This window comes from Orycteropus afer, unplaced genomic scaffold, assembly GCF_000298275.1.
Source record: "Orycteropus afer afer isolate SDZICR_OR568_19922 unplaced genomic scaffold, OryAfe1.0 scaffold00051, whole genome shotgun sequence".
NCBI classification, from domain to species: Eukaryota; Metazoa; Chordata; class Mammalia; order Tubulidentata; family Orycteropodidae; genus Orycteropus; species Orycteropus afer.
The window spans coordinates 613,671-637,179 of record NW_006921638.1 but is presented as its reverse complement, the minus strand read 5'-3'; the positions used below and the strand labels follow the sequence as shown (position 1 = coordinate 637,179).

The window sequence follows — 23,509 nt, the reverse complement described above, 5'->3', positions numbered from 1 at the left end:
ATACCAAAACCAGGAAAAGACATCACTCAAAAGGAAAACTACAGACCAATATTCCTCATGAATATAGATTCAAAAATCTTCAACATAATCCTAGCCAACAGACTCCAACAACATATCAAGAAAATTATTCATTATGACCAAGTGGGTTCATACCAGTTATTCAAGGATGGTTCAACATTAGAAAAACAATCAACGTCATCCACCACATGAATAAAACAAGAGACAACAACATGATCCTATCAATGGATGCAGAAAAAGCATTTGATAAAATACAACACCCATTCCTGATCAAAACTTTCAGCAAGATGGGAATAGAAGGGATATTCCTCAACATAATAAAGGGCATCTATGCAAAATCAACAGCCAACATAATTATCAATGGAGAGAGATGGAAACCATTCTTCTTGAGAACAGGAACCAGACAAGGATGCTCGCTCTCACCACTCCTATTCAACATTGTACTTGAAGTCCTAGCCAGGGCCATAAGGCAAGAAAGGGAAATCAGAGGCATCCAGATTGGTAAGGAAGAAGTCAAACTATCCCTATTTGCTGATGATATGATCCTGTACCTAGAAAACCCAAGAGAATCAGTCAAAAATCTACTGGGATTTTTGGGTAGAAAACATGAATAAATTGAGAGATTTAGCATCATGGCAGGACATAAGATCAACATCCAAAAATCAGTTGGATTCCTCTACACTAGCTAAGAGATTGCTAAAAAAAAGAAATGAGGAAATCAATACTGTTTACAATAGCTACCAAAAAAATAAAATACTTGGGAATAAATCTTACCAGGGACACAAAAGACCTGTACAAAGAAAACCATAAAAGATCTACATAAATGGAAGAACACACCATGCTCGTGGATATGAAGATTGAACATTGTGAAAATGTCAGTTCTGCCAAAAGCAATCTATATATTCAATGCAATCCCAATCCAGATCACATCAACATTTTTTAAGGATATGGAAAAACCAATCACTAACTTTATATGGAAAGGAAAGAGACTTCAGATAAACAAAGCACTACTGAAGAAGAAGAACAAAGTAGGAGGTCTCACACTGCTAGACCTCAAAACCTGCTACACACTCACAGTAGTCAAAACTGCCTGGTATTGGTACAATGATAGACACATAGAGCAATGGAAAGAATTGAGAACTGAGAAATAGATCTACCCACCTATGTTCAGCTGATATTTGACATAGGGCTGAAATCCATGAAATGGGAAAGAGAATGTTTGTTTAATAAATGGTGGTGGCAAAACTGGATATCCATTTGCAGAAAAATATAACAAGATCTGTACCTCACACCATACACAAAAACTAACTCCAGATGGATCAAAGACTTAACTGTGGAACTTAAACCTATAAAGTTCCTCAAGCAAAAACTAGGGGAAAATTTAAAGGCCTTATAAATATAAGGCATAAATAGACTATCAAGCATAACCCAAAATGCACAAACAGCAGAAGATAAACTAGATGAATGGGACCTTCTAAAAATTAAATTTTTATGTGCTTCGAAAGACTTCCGCAAGAGTCAAAAGAGAACCTACAGATTGGGAAAGAATATTTGGCAATGACATATTTGACAAGAAACTTATCTCTAGAATTTATAGAAAAGTCTAACACTTCGATAACAAAAAAACAATAATCCAATTAAAAAATGGGCAGAAGACATGAGTAGACACTTCACCAGGGAGGATATTCAAGCAGCCAACAAATATATGAAGAAATGCTCACAGTCATTAGCTATCAGAGAGATGCAAATCAAAACAACATGGGATACCATCTTGCCCCAGCACTAGTAGCAAAATTCAGCAGGACAGAAAATAACAAATGCTGACAAGGATGTGGAGAGATTGGGACTCTCATATACTGCTGGTGGGAGTGTAAAATGGTACAACCACTGTGGATCAGTAGCAATTCCTTAAAAGGTTAGAATTAAAAATACCATTTGACCCAGCCATTCCATTACTAGGTATATATCCTAAAGAAGTAAGAACATGACAAGAACAGACATATGCACACCCCTGTTCATCGCAGCACTATTTACAATAGCCAGAAGTTGGAAACAACCTAGGTGTCCATCAACTGGAGAGTGCATAACCAAACTATGGTACATACACACAATGGAATACTATGCAACTCTAAAGAATCACGTAGAATCAGCAAAACACCGCATAAGGTGGATGAATTTGGAGGACATTATGCTGAGTGAAGTCAATCACAGAAGGACAAATATTGTATTAGTCCATTACTGTAAAAGTCGAGGAAAGGTTTATCTGTGGAAGGAAATTTTCTTTGTTGGTTGCCAAGGGTGGGCGGGGAGGGTAGGGAACACTGTTAGATACATAGAGATAAGTATTGATGTGGGTGAAGAGAAAGGTAATGTTCCAAATGTGAGTGATTAACATGGTGGCATTGAGGAAGAGGAAGACATAGAGAGGTACGTGGGAGGTACAGACAACAAAGATCAACCCTTTTGCACGTACTGTACTGTGTTGTCAGTGAAGGCAAACATGGGTATATGCGTGGATAGATGGATGGACAGGCTGAACTATTAGGTATGTCTATGAAATGGGAAGTGTACTCAAGAGCATGTATAGGGTTGGCAGACAATGCTCCTATAAGTGTATTTGTATGATCTGTATGAATTGCCAGGTAGAACTGACAAAGGACAAGGTTGTAGTCACTTCTTGGACACAGCCAGCTACCCAGCGTGATGGAGTAGTTGAACTTGTGAGCTTGGGACCATAGTCACAGGGGACATTGAACTCAATTGGCATGACATACTACACAAAACATTGTTCCACCTCCTACTTAGGTGAGTAGTGGGTGGGATCTTGCAAGCAGCCATCTAGATGCAACGATGGTCTCTCCTCGTCCAGAGCAAAGAAGAATGAAGAAAACCAAAGATTCATGGAAACAATTAGTCCTAGCAACTGGTACACCATGCGATCCACAGTCTATACGACAATGAGACCAGAAGAACTAGTACCCAGCTACCACTGTCAACCACTCGGAGGGGAATATATGTAGGAGATCCTGGATAGAGGGGAAGAACAATCTGGAACAAAACTCAAAATCATTTGGGGAAAAAAGGGGGAGGCAGGTGGCAACAAGGTTTCCTGGTCCAATAGAGCCTGGTGGAACCCCTGAGATTATGGACCCTAGCTGCCCTTCAGGTCTGGAATTGAACCCACATCTGTGACTTCCAGCCAAATGAAAGATAGGCATATGAGTTGAACATTTACTTGAGGTAAAGGCACTCCTTGGAGAGAGATATCATGGGGGAAAGAAGCGCTGTTTATGCACAGGGAGACAGCTCGGGGGGCCGGAGTGCATGGAGGGATGGACACAGGGAAGGGTAACTACTGGGAGGAAGGGGGAGGAAGGGGGAGGGGAGCTGTTGCATTGGGGTAAATTGTAGTCAACATCATGAGACAAGGTATATGTGAACTGTTGTATGGAAAGTGAATTTGCTCTCTAAATTTTCACCCAAATCACAGTTAGAAAAAGTAGGGAGATACAAGGTGATACTGGCCACACCCCAGGGAAACTCGTCTTACGTGTGATCAGGTCCCACCCTAATCCCCTTACAACTGGCGGATCACATTATGGGAAATGTGATCATGGCCTAGCTGATATTTTGCGTATATTTTGGTGGATACAATTCAGACCATGTCAACATCTCAAGAACTCATTGTATAATTACTTTTTAAAACTTTTAATTTTTCAAACCCATGTAAAAGTTGGATAATAAAGTGAACATACAGATTTACCAGCTTAATACCTTCCTGATATTCATTTTATCTCTCTGTGTCTCTACATAAACACACAATTCCCTTTTGTCAAATCATCTGAAAGCAGGTTGCAGACATCATGATAGTTCACCCCTAAATACTTATATTTGTAGTTCCCAAGGATATTCTCATGCATGACCAAACATAATTTCCACACCTAAAATATCAACATTGGTTTAATAGTATAATTGACTGTATAGTCATCACACATACTTCCTTAGTTATTAGAAAAAATGTCCTTTAGGACTCCTCCCCATTGCCACTCCCACCTTCTACCCAACTATAAGACTTACACATTGCATTGACTTTTGTGTCTCTTTCAACTCCCCTAATGTCTCTTATCTCCTGTCTCTGATCAATAAGTCCTTTTTTAACATAGTCTAATAGTAGCATAACCTTTAGAATATCAGTGATTTCTTAAAAGCCAGATGAATTCAATCTTCAAGAGAAAATTCATCTGTCCTTTTGGTGTTTCTAGAATTAAAGGAAGTAGATGCTAGATCAAGGCTAGTATTTCACCTTGGAGATGGTTTTTAACTTCTCAGTAAGAACATTATATAGTGGTTTATATTATTGCAGCAGTTTTAGTTTCACAGTAGCTTTGCTGTATTAAACACTGTTCTCCAGGACAATAGTTGTTTTCTTTTTGCATTTTCCCTCATGTCAACTAATTTATAGCCTTTAAACCAGAGTTAGGCGTATTAATTTTGCCTTTTGTTTGTTTAAATTTTCGAGAGAAAATAAAATAATTATATATTAAAAAAACATTAGATAACATGATAAATATTGAACATTAGATCAGTAAAAATGTTTACCTAATTTAGAAAAACATTCATTCATAGCTCTTATATAAGCTCATTAGCTTTCAGTGGTATTGCATAGAAAATAATTGTACAGGATTATAACCATATACTAAATAACTGTAACCTATAATAGACCTCAGTAGGTTAAGGCACAGTGTTTGGACTAGTTCTTTAACATATATTTGCACATAACATCTTATAACTGCTGAATGCATGTGCTTCTCGTATGGCAGTTTTGTTTTCTGTATTACTTACATCGTTGATTTTCTTCTTGTCAGATGCTAACATCAGAGACGTTGGCCTTGAAGGGGCACTTTTGACCTTACTAGACAAAGAAACAGATCAGAGATTATGCCATGATATTAAAGAGACTTTAAACCATATGCTAACATCAATGGCAGTGGGAAAACTGTCCTTTTGGTTAAAGCTTTGTAAAGATGTACTTGCCGCCTCAGCTGGTAAGTAATGACAACAGTTTAAATAATAAAAGTGAAAAGTAAAAAGCTTTATATGAAATTTCCGCTAAGAATTAATCAATCTTGTCTGAATATTTAGATTATAGTTGTCTGATTATTGCTGTCTTGAAAAGAAGATTCTATTTCTAGTGTTGCAGTACTGTTTTTAATGTATAAAATATAAATGTAACATTAAGCTTGGTTTTTGTTTTGTTTTTTTCTTTTGATTGTCTTAGATGGCTTTCCTGTGAAACCAAACAAACAAATAGTTATTTATGCTATGAAAGGTAGAACAAATTTATAGCACCACCCCATTTATCTCCATATAAATAATAAATATTTGTGAAATTATCTTAATAATAACCAAAATAGAAAACTCACTATACATATTATGGCATTTTAGCCAGTTTCTCTGCACTTTAATATTAATTTAAAGTAGTGTTGCAAAATATTCTTGTTACTCTAATGTCTTCGCTCTAATACAAGATAATTTTTAGTGTAAAAGTACAGCTTTCCGCTGCTATCTGAAAAAAGAGATTCCTATGAAACCTTTCATAAGCTGAAATGATATAAAGCAAGAATTTATGTATATGGGAAGTTTTTTTGAGTGTTTGAAGACCCAAAAAATAACCTACCAAATCATAGCAAACAACGCATAAAAACTAAAATAACACTAACTTCACAGACACAGCTGAATGCTGTGGCAGCTTGATGCTAAGATGCTGAATGGAGTTTCCCGGGCCACTCTCACTGCTACTGATACCCGCTGGGTCTTTATCAGCTTGCTGCAAAACAAGAACTAAATTGTAGTTTTGCTTTTCACCTTTCTTTGTAAATAGAAAAATCATCTTTGGATTTCTTTACTAGTGAAAACAGGTACTAATGTAAGGCTTTCATAAAAGTGAAGTAGTGTAATACAAACTTTCAGAAGGTGAAGAATACCTATATATTTGAGTTTTTAAAATTTCCATCCTTGGAGTAAGATAGAAAATTATTGAGAAAAAGAAAGAAGAAAGAAATCTGTGTGAGCCACTAGACATATTTTATCTCATTTAATCCTGTAAAGCATTCCAAAATTGAACCAAACTTACTGCCATCAAGTCAATCCCAACTCATAGCAACCCTGTAGGACAGAATAGAACTGCCTCTATTGGATTTCTGAGGCTGTAAATCTTGAAGTAAGCATACTGACTCATCTTCCTCACATAAAGCACCTCATGGGTTCAAACCACCAACCTGTTGGTTAGCAGCCAAATGATTTAACCACTGTATCACAGAGCTCATTTAAGCCATTTCAGAAGTTGTTGTTAGGTGTCGTCAGGTCGGCTCTGACTCATAGCTACCCTGTCTACGACATAATGAAACACTGCTCGTCCTTTGCCAGCCTCACAGTCCTTGCTATACTTGAGCCCATTGTTGCAACCACTGTGTCAGTCCATCTTGCTGAGGTCCTTCCCCTTTTTTATTGACCCTCCACTGTACCAAGCATGATATCCTTCTCCAGGGAATGGTCCTTTCTGATAACATGACCAAAGTAGTTCAGACGAAGTCTTGCCATTCTAGCTTCCAAGGAGCATCCTGGCTGCACTTCCTCTGGGACAGATTTATTAGTTCTTTTGGCACTTTCAGTATTCTTTGCCAACACCACAACTCAAACCATCAACTCTTCTTCAGGCTTCCTTACTCATTTTTAAAATATCATGGCTTGGGTTAGGCACACCTTCGTCTTCAAGGAGACATCTTTGTTCTTCAGCACTTTACGAAGGTCTTTTGTAGCAGATTTGCCCAGTACAACACATTGTCTGATTTCTTGACGGCTACTTCCATTGATGTTGATTGTGAAACCAAGTAATATGAAATCTTTGACAACTCCAATCTTTTCTCCATTTATCATGATGCTGCATATTGTCAATCAGAAGTAGGTGATATTATTCCCATTTTACAGAAGTGAAAATAGGCTTGGAGAGAAATTAACTTGCCTACAGATGCCCAGTTGAATAGTGTAAGATAGATTCAAACCTATATCTCTATGACTTCAAAAGTTCTTTGAACTTTCCATTATATTTCAGTAGCTCTCAGCTAGTTACTTAAGCCTTAAAATTTAGTGTAGCTCTGCTTTCTGAATTCAGAAAGCAAAGGATACTATTAAAAATTACTTTTTTAGAAACATTCTTTGCTGTCTACCTTGATTATTATTGGACCCTGCCAATCATTTAGGAGCCCTGCTGGCTCAGTGGTGAAGCACTCAGCTGACAGTTCAAACTCTCCAGCCATTCCACAGGAGAAAGATACTATAAAGATTTACAGCCTTAGAAACCTGCTGGGCATTTCTGCTCTGTCCAGTAGGGTCGCTATGAATCAGAATCGACTCTTCAGCAACAGGTTTGGTTTCTGGTTTTCTTTCTTTTATACTTGTTCTTTCAACTGTTATGCCATACATGTTTTCCCTTTTTAATTCTTCTGTCCCCACTATTTAAGAACTTGGGAGAATTTCTCCTTTTAAAAAAATGTATATGTACGTAGATGATGTTGTTAGGTGCTGTCAAGTTGGCTCCGATTCATAGTGACAGAACAAAACACTGCCTGTTCCTGCACCATCTTCACAATCATTGCTATGTTTGAGCCCATCCTTGCAGCCACTGTGTCAATCCATCTCGTTAAGGGTCTTCCCCTTTTTCTCTGACCCTCTGCTTTATCAAGTATGAGTCCCATCTCCAGGGAGTGTTCCCTTGTGACAGTATGACCAAAGTAGGTGAGATAGCCAATTGATCTCACTTTTCTAGTATCTCACCTATCTTTTTTTAATTTTACATTCATACTCCCTGAGCTTGATATCTCAATTTTATTTCACCATATATTCTTTATCTTCTGTAGTTTGGCTCTATTCCTTCTTATTAGGAAAACGTCTTTAACTCTCTGTTGGATTCTCAGTCATAAAACAGGATTTCATCATAACTTGTAATATATTTGCTATTGTAACCACACAAAAATGTTGACATATAAGATAATTTTAAAAAAGCACATTGGTTCTATAATATTAGTTCCATTTTAAGTTGCCTTAACAATTAATAAGAAGAGGAAATAATTCACTGGTCAGTGACTCCTGCCATCAGGATGCCTTTGAAAGTATGACAGTAATAAGTCTATGTCAAGGAAAGTATTTTTAAACAGATGCAGTGAGTTCAGGATCCTCCTTAAATCCAGTATTAAAACAACATCCCTAATGCACCATACCTCACCCACTCTCCCTCAGGGAGACTTTTAAGCTTCTTTAGATATATCTGTTTACATACTAAACCAAAAAAAAAAAAAAAAAATTCACTGCCATTGAATCGGACCCAACTTATAGTGACCCTTCCTTGGGTTTCCCAGGTGGTATCTCTATGGAAGTAGATTGCCCAACCTTCCTTCCAAGGAGTAGCTGATGGGTTTGAACCACCAGCCTTCTGGTTAGCAGTCAAATGCCTTAGGTACTACATCACCAGAGCTGCTGTTTACATACTGGGTAGTGTACATACTGGGTATTGATAATTATCCAGCACCTAGTACCATGTTTTGCTTGTCACTTTGAATATAATTTAACAGCTTTGTCATTTTGACCTAGAACAGCTTTTCTAATACTTCCTTTAAGCAATGCTGTTATCATCTATGGGAGTTCTGGTGGCATAGTGCCTAAGGCATTTGACTGCTAAACTGAAGGCTGGCAGTTCAAACCCACCAGCCACTCCTCAGAATGAAGGTTGGGCAATATACTTCCATAGTGATATAGCCTCAGAAACCCAAGGAGGGGTTGCTGTGAGTCAAAATCGACTCGACAGCAGTGAGAGTTGAGTTGATTTATCATCTGTAGTTATTAAACATAATTTTATGTTTTTGAAAGATGTATGACTGATCCACATTAATTCTAGTCTGAATTTGAAATCATTTATGTGTTCCTTTATAAATATACGTTCCAATTGATTGTAATTATGTGTATTCTTCTTTAATAAAAGATTTTACAGCTGTAACTTGTGTGGATACAGTGCAAGAAGAGGAAGGAGATAAAGGGGATGATGCCTCAGTTCTGACCACCAGAAATGATGGAAAATCCCATCATTTTACCAATCCACGATGGGCTACTAGAGTCTTTGCTGTCAACTGTGTCTGTAGGATAATTAACCAGTGTGAGAGTGCAGACAGTGCGCATTTTGACATTTCTTTAGCACAAGAAATGAAAAAAAGGGATTCAAGAAGTAAGTTGTAAAATAATGAAAAGATCACATAAGATATGTAGAAATGCTGGCTGCTTATGGTGTTAATATTATTTTGAAAAATAAAACGTTAAGGTTCTTTTTACTCTTCCAACTCAGTTATAAAACTTGATTGAAATATTTAGATAAGCTATAAAGATAGTATATTTTTTGTTGTTTAGATACGTTTTTAAATGATTCCAAAAAGCTAAAACCAAAGAAAAAAGCTTGATTACGTGTCTTAAATTGGCATTCACTTTTGTTTAATGGATATGTGCAATGAGTTAAGATTACAGAGAATAATCGTGTTCTTGGGGAGTAATATGTGTAATAGCTAATTTCCAAAAATTATTTTGAATTAAAATTTTGCAATTTTGGCTTATAAGCTTTTTTAATTTCAGTTATTACCTATAAAACATTTGAGCTTATCACAATGTAAATTAAACATGGTTATAAGACCATTTTGACCTCTCATGTTCAGTTTTTTTTTATTTTTACCTAAATATGTGTCTTTATGGTTAGATGTCTACAGCTAACTATATGAAACCAAAAACATTTTCCCAAAAGCAAAAAGCAGAGAAGGCAAGGAAGGGAAGAGAAACTCGATCAATGGAAACAGAACAGACAGAATGGAAATAATGAGAATGGAATGTAGACACATTTTGAAAGTTGTAACCAGTGGCACAGAACCATTTGTATAAAAATTGTTAATCCAAACCCACTGCCATAAAGTTGATTCTGACTCATAACGACCCCCATTGGGTTTCCAAGGCTGTAAATCTTTACAGAAGTATATTGCTTCATTTTCCTTCTAGGGAGCAGCAGGTGAGTTTGAACCACTGACATTCTGGTTAGCAGCCAAATGTCTTACCCACTATACCATCAGAGCTCCTTAAAAATTGTTAAAGGAGAATCTCATTTGCTGTGTAAACTTAATTTAAACACAATAAAATATTATTGTAAAAAAATAAGATCCAGCCTATAGATAAACTGTGATCTCAAAATGAAAAGAAACAATCCTACTTTGTTGAAAGTTTCTATATCAAAACTGGGGGGGGAAGCACCTTAATTGCCTTGTCTCTCCCCAGTAGAATTTTGTACCAAAGGATGTGTTGTAAGAAAAAAAGAACTTCTCATTTATCATTTTCTAAAGCTAGAAATGCTTTTTATACCCTCGTCATTTACGTATTTGGTAAGACATAAAAAAATAAAATAATCTGGTGCATGAAAGAGACACATAAAAGTACTTTATAAAAAACGAAGATTAAGTCTTATCTTCAACATAACATGAACAGAATAATTAAATTACTGCTTAATCATAGGCCCAAGTCTCATAAGCAGGGCTTCAAACCAGTGCATTGCAGTTTGACCCTCGGCTGAGAATTTGCCCTTTTCCAACCCAGGTATACTGAATCACAGTCTATATTTTAACAAGATCCCCAAGTGTTTCTTATGTATGTATAAGCACTTGGGGGATCTTGTTAAATGTAGGCTTGATTCAATATATTGGGGGTGGAAAGGCATTCTCAGTAGGGGATAGAACCAAAATGAACCAGTTCAGAGTGCCCTCTAAAATATTCTTTTATCAGAAAGTGTGAACAAAATTTCTGCTGAAGGTACTGTAGCACTCTTTCAGGGGATGTGCTAAAACAGCGAGGTGGCCACATGTTCTGACCTCCTCTGATCCCACAAAAGGAAGACAGGATTACCAGCAGTAACCCAAGGCCTATTCCTGCCAGGCCAGACATGCTGCCTCCCTCCAGCCCTTTCACCAACCGTTCCTCCCAAAGCACCCACCACCTCTCTCTTGGGTTCAGTAATTCGCTGCAGTGGCCACACAGAGCTCACAGATTATGGGGTTTATTAGGGAAACATCACAAGCTACACTTCAAGTTCCGGAAAAAATGCTCAGCCTCTCTCTCAGCCCAACATCCCTCAGCCAACAGTCTCTCACAGTCTCTTTACCAGCAGCGCTGGTCCCTTGGTGTCTCACTCAGCAATGCGTGTCTCTTGTGTGTCTTTCCCAGCAGCACGTGTCTCTTGCAGCAGCACGTCTTCCTCAACCAGCAGTCAGAGAGAGTTCTGCCTCTAGGAGGCCTCCTTTTGAGCCCGGCAGGGTGATCAAACTAGCCAATCATAGCATCAGAACTCTAAGCACCTGAGAGAGAGTGGGCACCTCCCAGAACATTGTTTTGTGCCATGCCCAACAGAAATAACCCAGGTGGACAACTTCAGCAATCAGGAGCTCCTCAGTTGCTCATAGAAAATCCCACCTTGGAGTTTACAAAGACTTACGGGTAGAAAAGCCACACTAAGTAATTTACTACACCACAGGATGCTAATTCTGCCTTTGATTTTTGAATAGCTGTTTAACAGTTGGATGTTGTTTTGTTTTGTTTTTGGTTATTTGCCACAGTATAGTGCATCATGGGACTAATGTTTGTTAATTCCCACCTTGAAGTCTGTATTTAACAAACAATCAAATTAGACGTACTATAAAGAAAGTCTGTGTTATTAAATTAAAAGAAAGAAAAATTGCCACTTAATGTAAATCTTAGTTCTAGCATATTCTTTTTCTTCATAAGGTATGTTTTTAATCTTGCAGATGACTTTTTGGTGCTACATCTTGCTGACTTAATTCGCATGGCTTTTATGGCTGCCACAGATCACAGCGACCAGCTCCGTCTTTCTGGCCTTGAAACACTGTTAGTTGTTATTCGGCGATTTGCAACTATTCCAGAACCAGAGTTTCCAGGTCATGTCATTCTGGAACAGTATCAAGCCAATGTAAGCACTTTCTGCTAGAGAATTTTATTATTAAACACCTGGATAAAACATCTGTGAAACTAATTGTCATGTCACCTCTTAATTCATAAATGAATATATACATTTCTGATAACGTATCACTAGTATAGTCAGTATATACAAAATGCATATGTTTAAAGAAGAAATATAACAGCTTGTATTTTATGAAGCTTCAAGTAAAAGCAAAGTGATACATAAAATAGCTCTTTTATGAGTTTAAAGGTTAATTTTCATAAATAAAACCTTCCTGGTAATTTGAGGGAATAAACAACCTTAGTTATGAAATCTTTTACAAAATGTCTAAATAAGTGACATAACAGTAAAATCATTACTAAATGCCCAATTTGAACTATGTGCAAGTTTTATTTTCAAGTAACTGTTCCTGTTATATGTAACCTCCTTAATTGTTCCCCTCTACCCCATGCTTAGAAAGGGAATCAGGTTTCTAGTACTGATTCTCAACTTTTTAACTGATTGTGTATTGACTAGTACATTAAATAATATAGAAAAAAAAAGAAAGAAGATAACAAAGCCATTACCTGCCTCATAATCCTCTAATAACATCCACCCAACGATACCTCTCTTTATGATTCAGTGATAGTTTCTGATGGCTAGCAGTTAGTGAGATCAGAGTAATTCACCAGTAGTAATCTCCTTCACTGCTCCCCAGAAGATAATGCTGGTGAGGTAATGCCTTCTGCTTAGGGAAAAAACAGAAGAAAGAGATTAAAGTTACATTAAAGTAACATAAGAATAAATATTGAAATTCAACTTGATTAAGGGGAGCCTTCATACTTCTTAGGTCTCTTATAATGGCAAGTTATAGAAACACGATTCTAACGCATTTACACAGAAAAGGAAAATTCCTGTCAGAAATCTCTCGGTTGGATCTGCTATTTTTTTTTTTTACATTGGCTTCATTTTCAGAGTTGCTCTCTCCAGGTGGTATCAAGATGGCTGTCTTATCACCAAGTATCTTATAAGAGATGGAGCTTCTTTCCCAATATTCTCAGCATACATCCTGAGGAGAACTTTCATTATCCCAGTAAGGGTCCCTGGAACTAGGCAGTGACGTCAGCTCCATAGCAACAACATGGACTAAAAGTGGGAGTGAGAGAGAGTTCCCCAAAGGAAAATTGGGGTACTGTTACCTAAAGAAGGGGCAAGATACTCTGCGCAGACAAAAACAACAGGTGTCCATAATGCCTGTTATAAACAAATCGTTTTAAAATAGCATTAAAAAGGGAGAGAACTTGTACTGTCTTACTTATTGATGCTTGATATGTTGTGTTTTTTCTTACCAGGTAGGAGCAGCACTTAGACCAGCCTTCACTTCGGAGACACCACCTGATGTCACTGCCAAAGCATGTCAGGTTAGTGTTAAAAAGATGATGCTTAAGATATAAAAACTTCTCGTAGGAAAGAATATTCCAGTTAGTGTTTGTTTTGTTGTTGAATGCCTTCAATTTGATTCTGACTCATAACAACTCTGTAGGACAGAGTAGAGCTGCCCCATAGGGTTTCCTAGTTTCCCCACAGAGCAAAGATGTGGCAGTCTACTTCCATAAAGATTTACAGCCTTGGAAACTCTATAGAACAGTTTTACTGTGTCCTGTAGGGTCACTTGTAAGTCGGAATCAACTTGACAGCAATGGGTTTGGTTTGGTTCGTTTTTCTTTTTTTGGTTATTGTTATGGGAACAGATCTCCAGGTCTTTTCTCCTGCAAAGTGGCTGGTGGGTTCAAACCACCTACCTTTTGATTAGCAACCAAACACTTAACCTTTATAAAATCAGGACTCGTTTAGTATTTGTTACTAACATTCTTTATTATAGTTGTTAACCGTCAATCTCAACTTCACTTTTTCCTTTTCTTTTTAAATTTAAAGAACTTTCTCTTTCTTCCATAGATGCATGACAATCTAGGATATGGATTTAACAAGTTTCCTATTAATGGACATATGGGTTGTTTTGTCTTCTACTGTTACAGGCAGTGCTGCAGTGAATGACCTGGTACATAGGTCATTTCATGGTGCTCATTTATGACAAGAATTCCCCAAAACTGAATTGCTGTGATAAAGAGTTTATTAAAGAAATTGGACTAACTAAACTCCCACCAGTAATGTACACAGATACCTATTTTCCCCATAGCCTCAGCAACATTTTGAGTCATCGAACTTTTGAATTTTTGCCTTTATGATGGAATAAAAAGGTATCTCAGGATAATTGAGATTTGTATTTCAAGTGAAATTGAGCATTTTTTCATATATATAAGTGTTTTGCATAGTTTTTAATAGCTATATTTCTCAGACTGGGTTTCCAAATGCTGAATAACCAGCCCTGGGTGACCTAAAATAATTAAAAACAGGACTAACTGATAAATATCAAGATAGTAGAAAAAAAGTCAATTCTTTCATCTTTCTTTTATGTAATTCTGTTTTAGGAAATATTTGAATGCCTTCAGTATTCAGAAAACTTTGTTAAGTATTGTAGAGGACAGAAGGAAGTAAAACACATTTCCTGCTGCTAAAGGCATTTATAGTCTAAAAGGAAGGATAAGGCAAGTACCTATAATACAGAACATACTGATACATGTCAGTGATACCATCAAAGTACTATGATATCAAAGAAGGCAATTAAGGAATAGTTGTAGGACGTGCCTCATGTGGGAGGAGACATTTGATTATTTTGCGTACCTCTGTCTTTACAGCATTAAGAATATCTCACTTGATTAGGAGGTGCCATTTGAGATGGGCCATGGTAAACATAGGTTGGGCATTCTAGAAGGAGGGCATATGCACAAAGTCAAAGAGATAAGTACTTTTTTTTTCTTTTTTAAAAAATTTTTATTGTGATTTGGGTGGAAGTTTACAGAACAAATTCATTTTCATACAGCAGCTCACATACACTTTGTCTCATGACATTGACTACAATTTCCCACAATGCAACAGTTCCCCTCCCACTTCCTCCCCATAGTTACCTAAGATAAGTAAATTTTGGCTTTCAAAAACATCATCAAATCAGTAATCAGGAACATCTTGATAAAGATAAGTCCAGGACCAGATGACTTCCTTGCTGAGTTCTACCAACCATTTAAAGAAAAATTAACACCAATCCTATTCAGACTCTTTCAAAAATAGAAGAAGAGAGAATACTTCCTCGCACAGTCTTTGAGGCCAGCATTACACTGATAACAAAGATAGACAAGAAAAGAAAACTACAGAGCAATATCTCTTAGGAAGATAGATGTAAAAATCCTCAGCTAAATACCAGCAGACTGAATTTAGTAGTGAATTGAAACAATTATGCATCATGACCAAGTTGATATTTTCCCCAAGAATGCAAGAGTAGTTTAACTAAGAATATCAATGTATTATACCATATTAATAAAACAAAGAGAATATGATCATCTCAAAAATGGGGAAAAAGCATTTGACACAATTCAGCACTATTTCATGATAAAATCACTCAACAAACTAGGAATGGAAGGGAACTTTCTTAACATGATAAAAGGCATTGATGAAAAAACCCATAGTGAACATCAAACTCAAGGGTGAAAGTCTGAAAGTTTTCTCCTTAATATCAGAAAAAAGACAAGGATGCTTGCTTGCTTTCACCACTGCTCCTTACGATTGTACCAGATGTCCATGCCAGAGCAATTAGGCAAGAAAAAGAAATAAAAAACATCTATGTTCGAAACTAATAAGTAAACTGTTTCTATTTGCAGTTGACTGATTCATATGAGATTGTAAATAGCCAAAACAATATTGAAAAGGATAAACAAAGTTGGAGGACTCAACTTCCCAATTTATAAACTTAAGACAAAACTATGGTAAATCAGAGAGCTCTGGTGGCTTAGTGCCTGAGGCATTTGACTGCTAACCAGAAGGGTGACGGTTCAAACCCTCCAGCCACTCCACAGAAAGAAGGTTGGGCAATCTACTTCTGTAGTGATACCACCTCGGAAACTTAAGGAGAGGTTGCTATGAATCAGATCCAACTCGACAACAGTGGTTTTTTTTTTTTTTTTTTTTTTAAGGTAAATCTAAACAAGGTGGTACTGGCCTAAGGATAGACATACAGAATGGAACTGAAAGACCATAAATAAACCCAAACATATCTAATGCCAAATTACTTTAAATATGTGTGCTATATACTATACTGCCAAGGCAAGATCTAGGGTTGCGAGCAAAAGCATGAGTTTACACATGAGCATTGGATGGAACAACAGTTTACTCCTAGAGAAGAGACAGACCCAGCTTCAGTAGCAGGCACTGGTCCCCATGGCCAATGAGGCATTCATACAGCCATCATAGGGCTGGTTGTCTGTGTCTGCTCCACTGTGTCCTAGTTAAGAAATTCTGTTCTCTCCCCATCAGGGACAGATACAGAAATGGAATTGGCCAGGTGCCGTCCCATGCATGAGTAGAACAGAGAAAGTTACTATGTACCCAGAATAGGAAGGTAGGCTTTTTGGTAAAGTGAAGAAACTGGGAGAGAGAGAGAAACTCAGTCACCAGCCTCTGTTATCTGGGCACACTTTGGTCCCATGGCTTCAGTTTAAGTAGTCCAGGTGGGGATTGGAAGGCTGTGTAATAGACTACTTTCCCATTTTCCTATACCATTTAATGGGGGAAAATAATTATTTCAACAGATTCATCCTGGGGCACAATTTGTTGAAGGATAATTATATGCAAAAGAATAAAGTTGGACCCCACTTCGTACCATATATAATACTCAAAAATGGATTAATGTCCTAAGTGTAAGAACTAAAACTTTAGAAGACAACAGACTTCTTCTAAAACTATTAGAAGAAAACAGAGATAAATCTTCATAACCTTGGATTTGGCAAGGTTCTTAACATTAAAACCACCAGCCACAAAGGAAAAAATAGATAATTTGAACTTCATCAACTTAAAAACTTTTATACATCAAGGAACATTATCAAGAAAGTAAAAACACTGTCTACAAAGTGGGAAAAGATATTTGCAAATCATCTGTCTGGTAGAAGTTTAGTATCCAGAATATATGCAGCTCAACGACAAAAAGCAACCAAATTAAAAAATAGGCAAAGGATTTGAATGACGGATATTTCCACAAAGAAGATATGCAGATGGCCAATAAACACATGAAAAGATGTTCAGTGTCATTTGTCATTAAGGAAAAGCAAATCAAAACTACCGTGTGATACCATTTCACATCCATACAGATGAGTATCATCTAAAAGATGAAATAGCAAGTGAGAATTTGTAGAAATTGGAACCCTTGTACTTTACTTGCAGGATGTCTGGTGCCTCAGTAGTTAAAAGCATTCAGCTGTAAACCAAAAGGTCAGCAGTTCAAAACCACCAGCTTTCTGGGGGAGAAAGATAGAGCAGTCTGCTTCTGGAAAGATTCATACCCTTGGAAACCCTATGGGGCAGTTCTGCTCTGTCCTATAGTGTTGCTGTGAGTCAGGGTCCTGTGAGTTGGATCGACTTGATGGCAGTGGGTAGGTTTTTGCTGGTGGGAATGTAAAAGGATGCAGCCTCTGTGGAAAACAGTTTAGATTGTGTACACGATTGTTAAATGGGAACCTAATTTGTTTTGTAAACTTTCATTGAAAACATAAATATCATTGTATTTTAAAAAATGCAGTTTGGGGGACTTCTGGTAAGATGGAGAAATAGGCAGTCAAGCAACACAGACCATCTTCAACAAAGAAAAGAAATTGACAGGGGTACAGAAGATATCCTGGAGCCCTGAGCTTTCAAAGGAAGTATACAGAAGTGGATTAGGCACCACCTAGTGGAAAAACCTGAACGGAAACAGTGAGTACAGAGACAGTTGGAGCTGCAGACTGTCAGCTACTCTGACGGGACCAACAGCCTGAATATTTCCAAGTGGTGTTGGGACCTGAGAATTGACCTAAAGATCAACCCTGGTCACCAAGGGTTGCAGGGACAACTGCACTAGTGTCCTACGACTAGGAAGAGAAACAGAAAGGATGGAGATAACCTGAGCTGTTGACTTTTCGCTGTCAGGAGGGCACAGCCATTTTGATTGTTCACACACGGTAGCCATTTTGGATATTTAAAGTGACCGAGGGCACAGCCATTTTAAATGTTTACAAGCGGTGGCCATTTTGATGTTTAAAGTGACCGAGGGTGCAGCGATTTTGCATGTTTATAAGTGGCAGCCATTTTGGATTTTAAAGTGATAGCATTCTCATTCAGATTCCAGGGACCTAAGAATATAGGCTCTGTTTGCCAGGGTCGGCAGGGACATACAGGACGTTGACAACAGGAAAGGAGACAGGTGGTGAGTGTGTAAGTGTTGTCAACTAGTGAACAGAGGAGCATAGCAACCGTACCTTGCTTGCATAGATAACATATACAACAAAACAAAGAAAACTAAAATCGGTGGCCAATTCACTCCAACATATACATATAAACACAAAAATGTCACAATGCCTCAGAGACAACAGAGCATCACAGTCCATACAAAGAAGCAAGATAAAGCAGGAGAAGCAAGAGACCAGGATACAGACCCAAAATACATCCCTGAGGAAGAAGGAGCATTGGAATTCCCTGATAAAGAATTCAAAAGAATTATATCTAGGTATCTTCAAAACGTTGAGAGACAGATCAAGGAAAACACAGACAAAACCCTAGAAGAATTTTGGAAGAAACTACAAGAACAAAATGACAAAATGAATGAAAAATTAGAAATGATACAAAGTCTACACACAGAAATGCAGAAGATTAATACTAAATTTTCAGAAATAGGTAACACATTGAATGGGCAAAGGAGAAGAATTGAATCAATGGAAGACAGAATTAGGGGGATTGAAGGCAAATACCTGAACACTTCATTGGAAAGGGATTGATTTATCTTGATATTGATTTATTTTGAAAAAAGATCAAAACAAAATGAAGAAAGCCTAGAGTCCATGTGGGATACCATCAAAAGGAATAACCTACTTGTAATTGAAATTCCAGAACAGGAAGAGACAAAACCACAGAGAACATTGTTGAAGATATGCTGGAAGAGAATTTTCCTGGTGTGGTGAAAGATGAGAATATATCCATTCAGGAAGTCCAATGAACCCCAAACAAGATAGACCCCAAAAAAAAATCACCCAGACATATCATTATCAAACTCACCAAAACCAAAGACAAAGAAAGTATCATGAGAGCAGCATGGGAATAACAAAAAGTTACCCACAAGGGGCAGCCAATAAGACTAAGCTCGGATATCTCGACAGAAACCATGCAGGCAAAAAGACAATGGGATGGTATATGTAAAACACAGAAAAATTTCCAACCAAGAATTAGGTACCCAACAAAGTTGTCCATCAAATATGGTGAAATTAGGACATTTCCAAATAAGCAGAAATTAAGGGAATTTGTTAAAACCAGACCAACCTTACAAGAGATGCTAAAGGGTGCCCTTTAGACAGAGAAGCAACAACAGCCAACAACAATTGACCATTAACACACATGATGATATAACCCAGAAACCAACCCAGCTATGGAAGTATCCAAAGTAAATAAGTCTATAAGATTATAAACAGGAACCAGAGGTATCAATTGACAAATAAGGACAACTGCAAACCAAAAAGAGGGAAAAAACTGTGTCATTACAGAACTTCTAGATGGTAGGGAAGTCAAGATAACTACAGGATACAACGGACTGTTCTAAACTTGGGAAGAAAACTATAAATCACAGAGTAACCTCAAAGAAAAATAAATAAACCTTCACATCAAAATACAAAAGACCAGCACAAATATTTAGCAAATACTAAAACAGTAACAACAAAGGAAGTTATAACACGATTCATAAGCAAAACGAGCTCAGCATAGAAAATTATATGGCACAAAGAAATCAATGCCACAAAAAAGCACATAACAAAAATGACAGCAACAAATTCATATTTGCCAATAATTACATATCTGACAAGGGACTTATCTCCAAGATTTATAGAAAACTCCAATGCCTCAACACCAAAGGAATTAACAATCCAATTGAAAAATGGGCAGAAGACATGAATAGACACTTCACCAAGGAGGATATTCAAGTGGTCAGCTAATACATGAAGAGATGCTCACAATCATTGGCCATAAGAGAGATGCAAATCAAAACGAGATACCGTCTCATCCAGCACTGATGGCAAAGTTCAATAAGACAGAAAATAATAAATGCTGGAGGGGATGTGGAGAGATTGGGACTCTCATACACTGCTAGTGGGACTGTGAAGTGATACAACCACTGTGAAAAGCAATATGGCGATTTCTTAGCTGGAATTGGAGATACCGTTTGACCCAGCAATCCCATTACTAGGTACATATCCTAGAGAGGTGATAGCCAGGACAGGAACAGACATATGCACATTCCTGTTCATCGCAGCACTATTTACAGTAGCAAAAAAATGGAAGCACCTTATATGCCCCTTAGTACAAGAGTGGATGACCAAACTATGGTACATACACATAATGGAATGCTATGCAGCACCAAAGAATAATGTAGAGTCTGCAAAGCACCACATAATATGGATGAACTGGGAGGACATTATGCTGAGTGAAATAAGTCAATCACAGAAGGACAAATATAGTAGTAGTTCATTGTTGTGGAGGGTCAAGGAAAGGTTTATCTATGGAGGGAAACTTTCTTTGTTGGTTGCCAAGGGGGGGATGGGAGGGGAGGGAACACTGCAAAAAAGAAAAAAAATACGTTGACCCATGTTATTTTACTTTTGTGTATTTCACTGTACATAAATGATATTTCAATAAAATGCATTAAAAGAAAATGTAGTTTGGAGGGTTCCTTAAAATATTGGACATAGGCATGTTGTTGTCAGGTGCCGTCAAGTCAGCTCCAACTTGTAGTGACCCTATGTACAACCAAACAAAACACTGCCCAGTCAGAACATACACATCAGACCTAGTAATTCCTTTCCTAGGTATATACCCAAGATAAATGAAAGCACGTTCACATATAAACTTGTACACAAGTGTTTATAAAAGCATTATTTATAATAGCCAAAAGTTGAAACAACCTTAACCTTTTTCAACAGATGAATTACAGTATATACATACAATAGAATATTACTCATCTATAAAAAGGAATGAAGTATTGAAATGTCCTAGCATTTAGATGAAATTTTGAAACGTTATCTTAAATGAAAGAATCCAGGCACAAAAGGTCACATATTTATATGATCTTTTATGTGAAACATCCAGAATAAGCAAATTCATAAAGACAGAATGCAGATTAGTAGTTGCCAGGGGTTAGGGCTCAGGGGCAATGGGGAGTGGTTACTTAGAGGGTGTGGGATGTGAAGTTCTGAGATGGTGTTTTGAAACTAGAGAGAGATAGTGGTTACACAACATTTGAATGAACTGAATGTCATTGCACTGTATACTTTAAAATGGTCAATTGTATGTTATATGGAATACACCTTAGTAGACTCTTTAGAGATTGAGTTTTCCATTGCACTGAGTCTCTAATTTATCATCATTTATGTGTATTCTTGTTATAAGCCACTGAAATCTTTTGTGAAATGAAAGAGAAACTGAGTACATTGATGGATGAGAAAAATAAATTCACTCTAGAAAAAGGAAAAATATCTGGCGCCTGAAAAAGCTGTGTAGAGGACCTGATAATTGAGTAAACTTTCTTGCATTACAGTTATTATTTATTTTAAAAATTAAAAATGTATTATCTCCAAGAGAATCCAAATCCTCATTGAGGTTTCAACTAAGTTAGATTAGTTAAAGGAGCCCTGGTGGCTCTGTGGTTAAGCGCTCAGTGCTAACTGAAAAGTCAGCTGTTTGAACCTACGAACTACTCCATGAGAGAAAGATGTGCCAATCTGCTTCTGTAAAAGGGCCTTGGAAACCCTCTGGGAATTCTCTTCTATAGGATCGCTATGTGTTGCAATTGACTGCATGACTGTGGGACAATTAGTTCAACACACAATCTCTGATTTTAAAATAATGAGCTGAAATTTGGAGATTTATTTCAAATGTTAATTCAAACATTTATGAAAGTGGTATTTTTCACAGTTTCATTTCTGTTTGTGAGTAATATCTGAAATTCTTCAATTTATACAATTATTAGCACTGGTTTCCTTGCTTCAGCTTTAGACTTCATTCCCTTTTGAAATACTGACTTTTGACCATCGTTACCAATGTCATCCCATTGAGTTTCTTTATAGCAAGATGTTTCCAATGACTAGATTCTGGAACTGTGGGTGACCTCTGGGATATTTATACTTTTTGAAATATAACTTTTTATTTTCTTAAAAACCAGGTTTGCAGTGCCTGGATAGCAAGTGGAGTTGTGAGTGACATTAATGATCTCCGAAGAGTTCATCAGTTGCTTGTTTCATCATTGACCAAAATACAGGCTGGAAAAGAAGCTCTAAGTCACTTATATAATGAAAGTGCTTCTACCATGGAGATCTTAGCTGTGTTAAAAGCCTGGGCAGAGGTTAGTATTTCTCAATTTATAATTTGAATTTTGGAAGCTGTCGATAAACACCGTAAGCCATAAGCTGTACTTACTATTTAGAACACATATCAGTGTACTTTTAAGGTTAACAAAAGACTTCCAACATGAAATTTATTTGTATGTGAATTGGTAAGTCATCCAAGCATCCAAAACCAAGAACCAAACCCGTTGCCGTCTAGTCAGTTCAGACTCATAGTGCCCTGTAGAACAGAGTAGAACTGCCCCATAGGATTTTCATGGCTATAAATCTTATATGAAAGCAGACTACCACATCTTTCTCCCACAGAGCAATTGGTGATTTCAAACACATTTTGGTTAACAGCCTAATACGTAAACCACTATGTCACCAGGGCTCTCAGTTCAAAGCAGCAATAGTAACTTAAGTTCTAAAGAATGTTCCATTGTCTATTATCTGTTGCTTAAGCAGGGGCAATAATGAACCAGAGGGAATTTATATTAGCCAGTGAAAACCAACTCTTATTAAAATCTGAATTTTTAGAAATGTGAGTCTGTTTATATATTCTGTCATTTCTGTAATACATATTTTAATCTTTTTTCTATGCTCCTTTATAGAATGACTTTTGATTTTTAAACACTTACAGATTTCTTTTCCACAAATAAAGAAATCTTAAAGAAAAATGCCTGCAAATAAATTACTAAGTGCATAGAAAAAAAAAACTATAAAGAAATAAAACCATTAACACTAGCTGTCTCTGGGTATGAGATTATGGTTTTTTGTTTTGTATTTGTTTTCTGAATTTACTTTCCTAATCAGGAGGAAAATTACATCATCATGGGAATTTTTAAGCATATACCAAAGTAGATAGAATAGTATAATGAATCCACGTACACACATTATCCAGTTTCGGCCATTACCAAACTTAGCCAATCTTTTTTTTTTGCCAATTTTTTTTTTTTTAATT

At 37.0% G+C, this 23,509-nt stretch overlaps 1 protein-coding gene across 1 annotated transcript in view; it reads left to right on the top strand.

Moving 5' to 3' along the window:
• Positions 1–23,509, top strand: part of HEATR5A (HEAT repeat containing 5A) — a 174,357-nt gene that overhangs the window by 123,567 nt on the left and 27,281 nt on the right. The window contains exons 23-27 of the mRNA XM_042780649.1: positions 4,884–5,063; positions 9,053–9,292; positions 11,895–12,076; positions 13,399–13,467; positions 22,386–22,565. Of these exons, the coding sequence (XP_042636583.1) occupies positions 4,884–5,063; positions 9,053–9,292; positions 11,895–12,076; positions 13,399–13,467; positions 22,386–22,565 (851 nt within the window). The remainder of the gene's footprint in view (positions 1–4,883; positions 5,064–9,052; positions 9,293–11,894; positions 12,077–13,398; positions 13,468–22,385; positions 22,566–23,509) is intronic.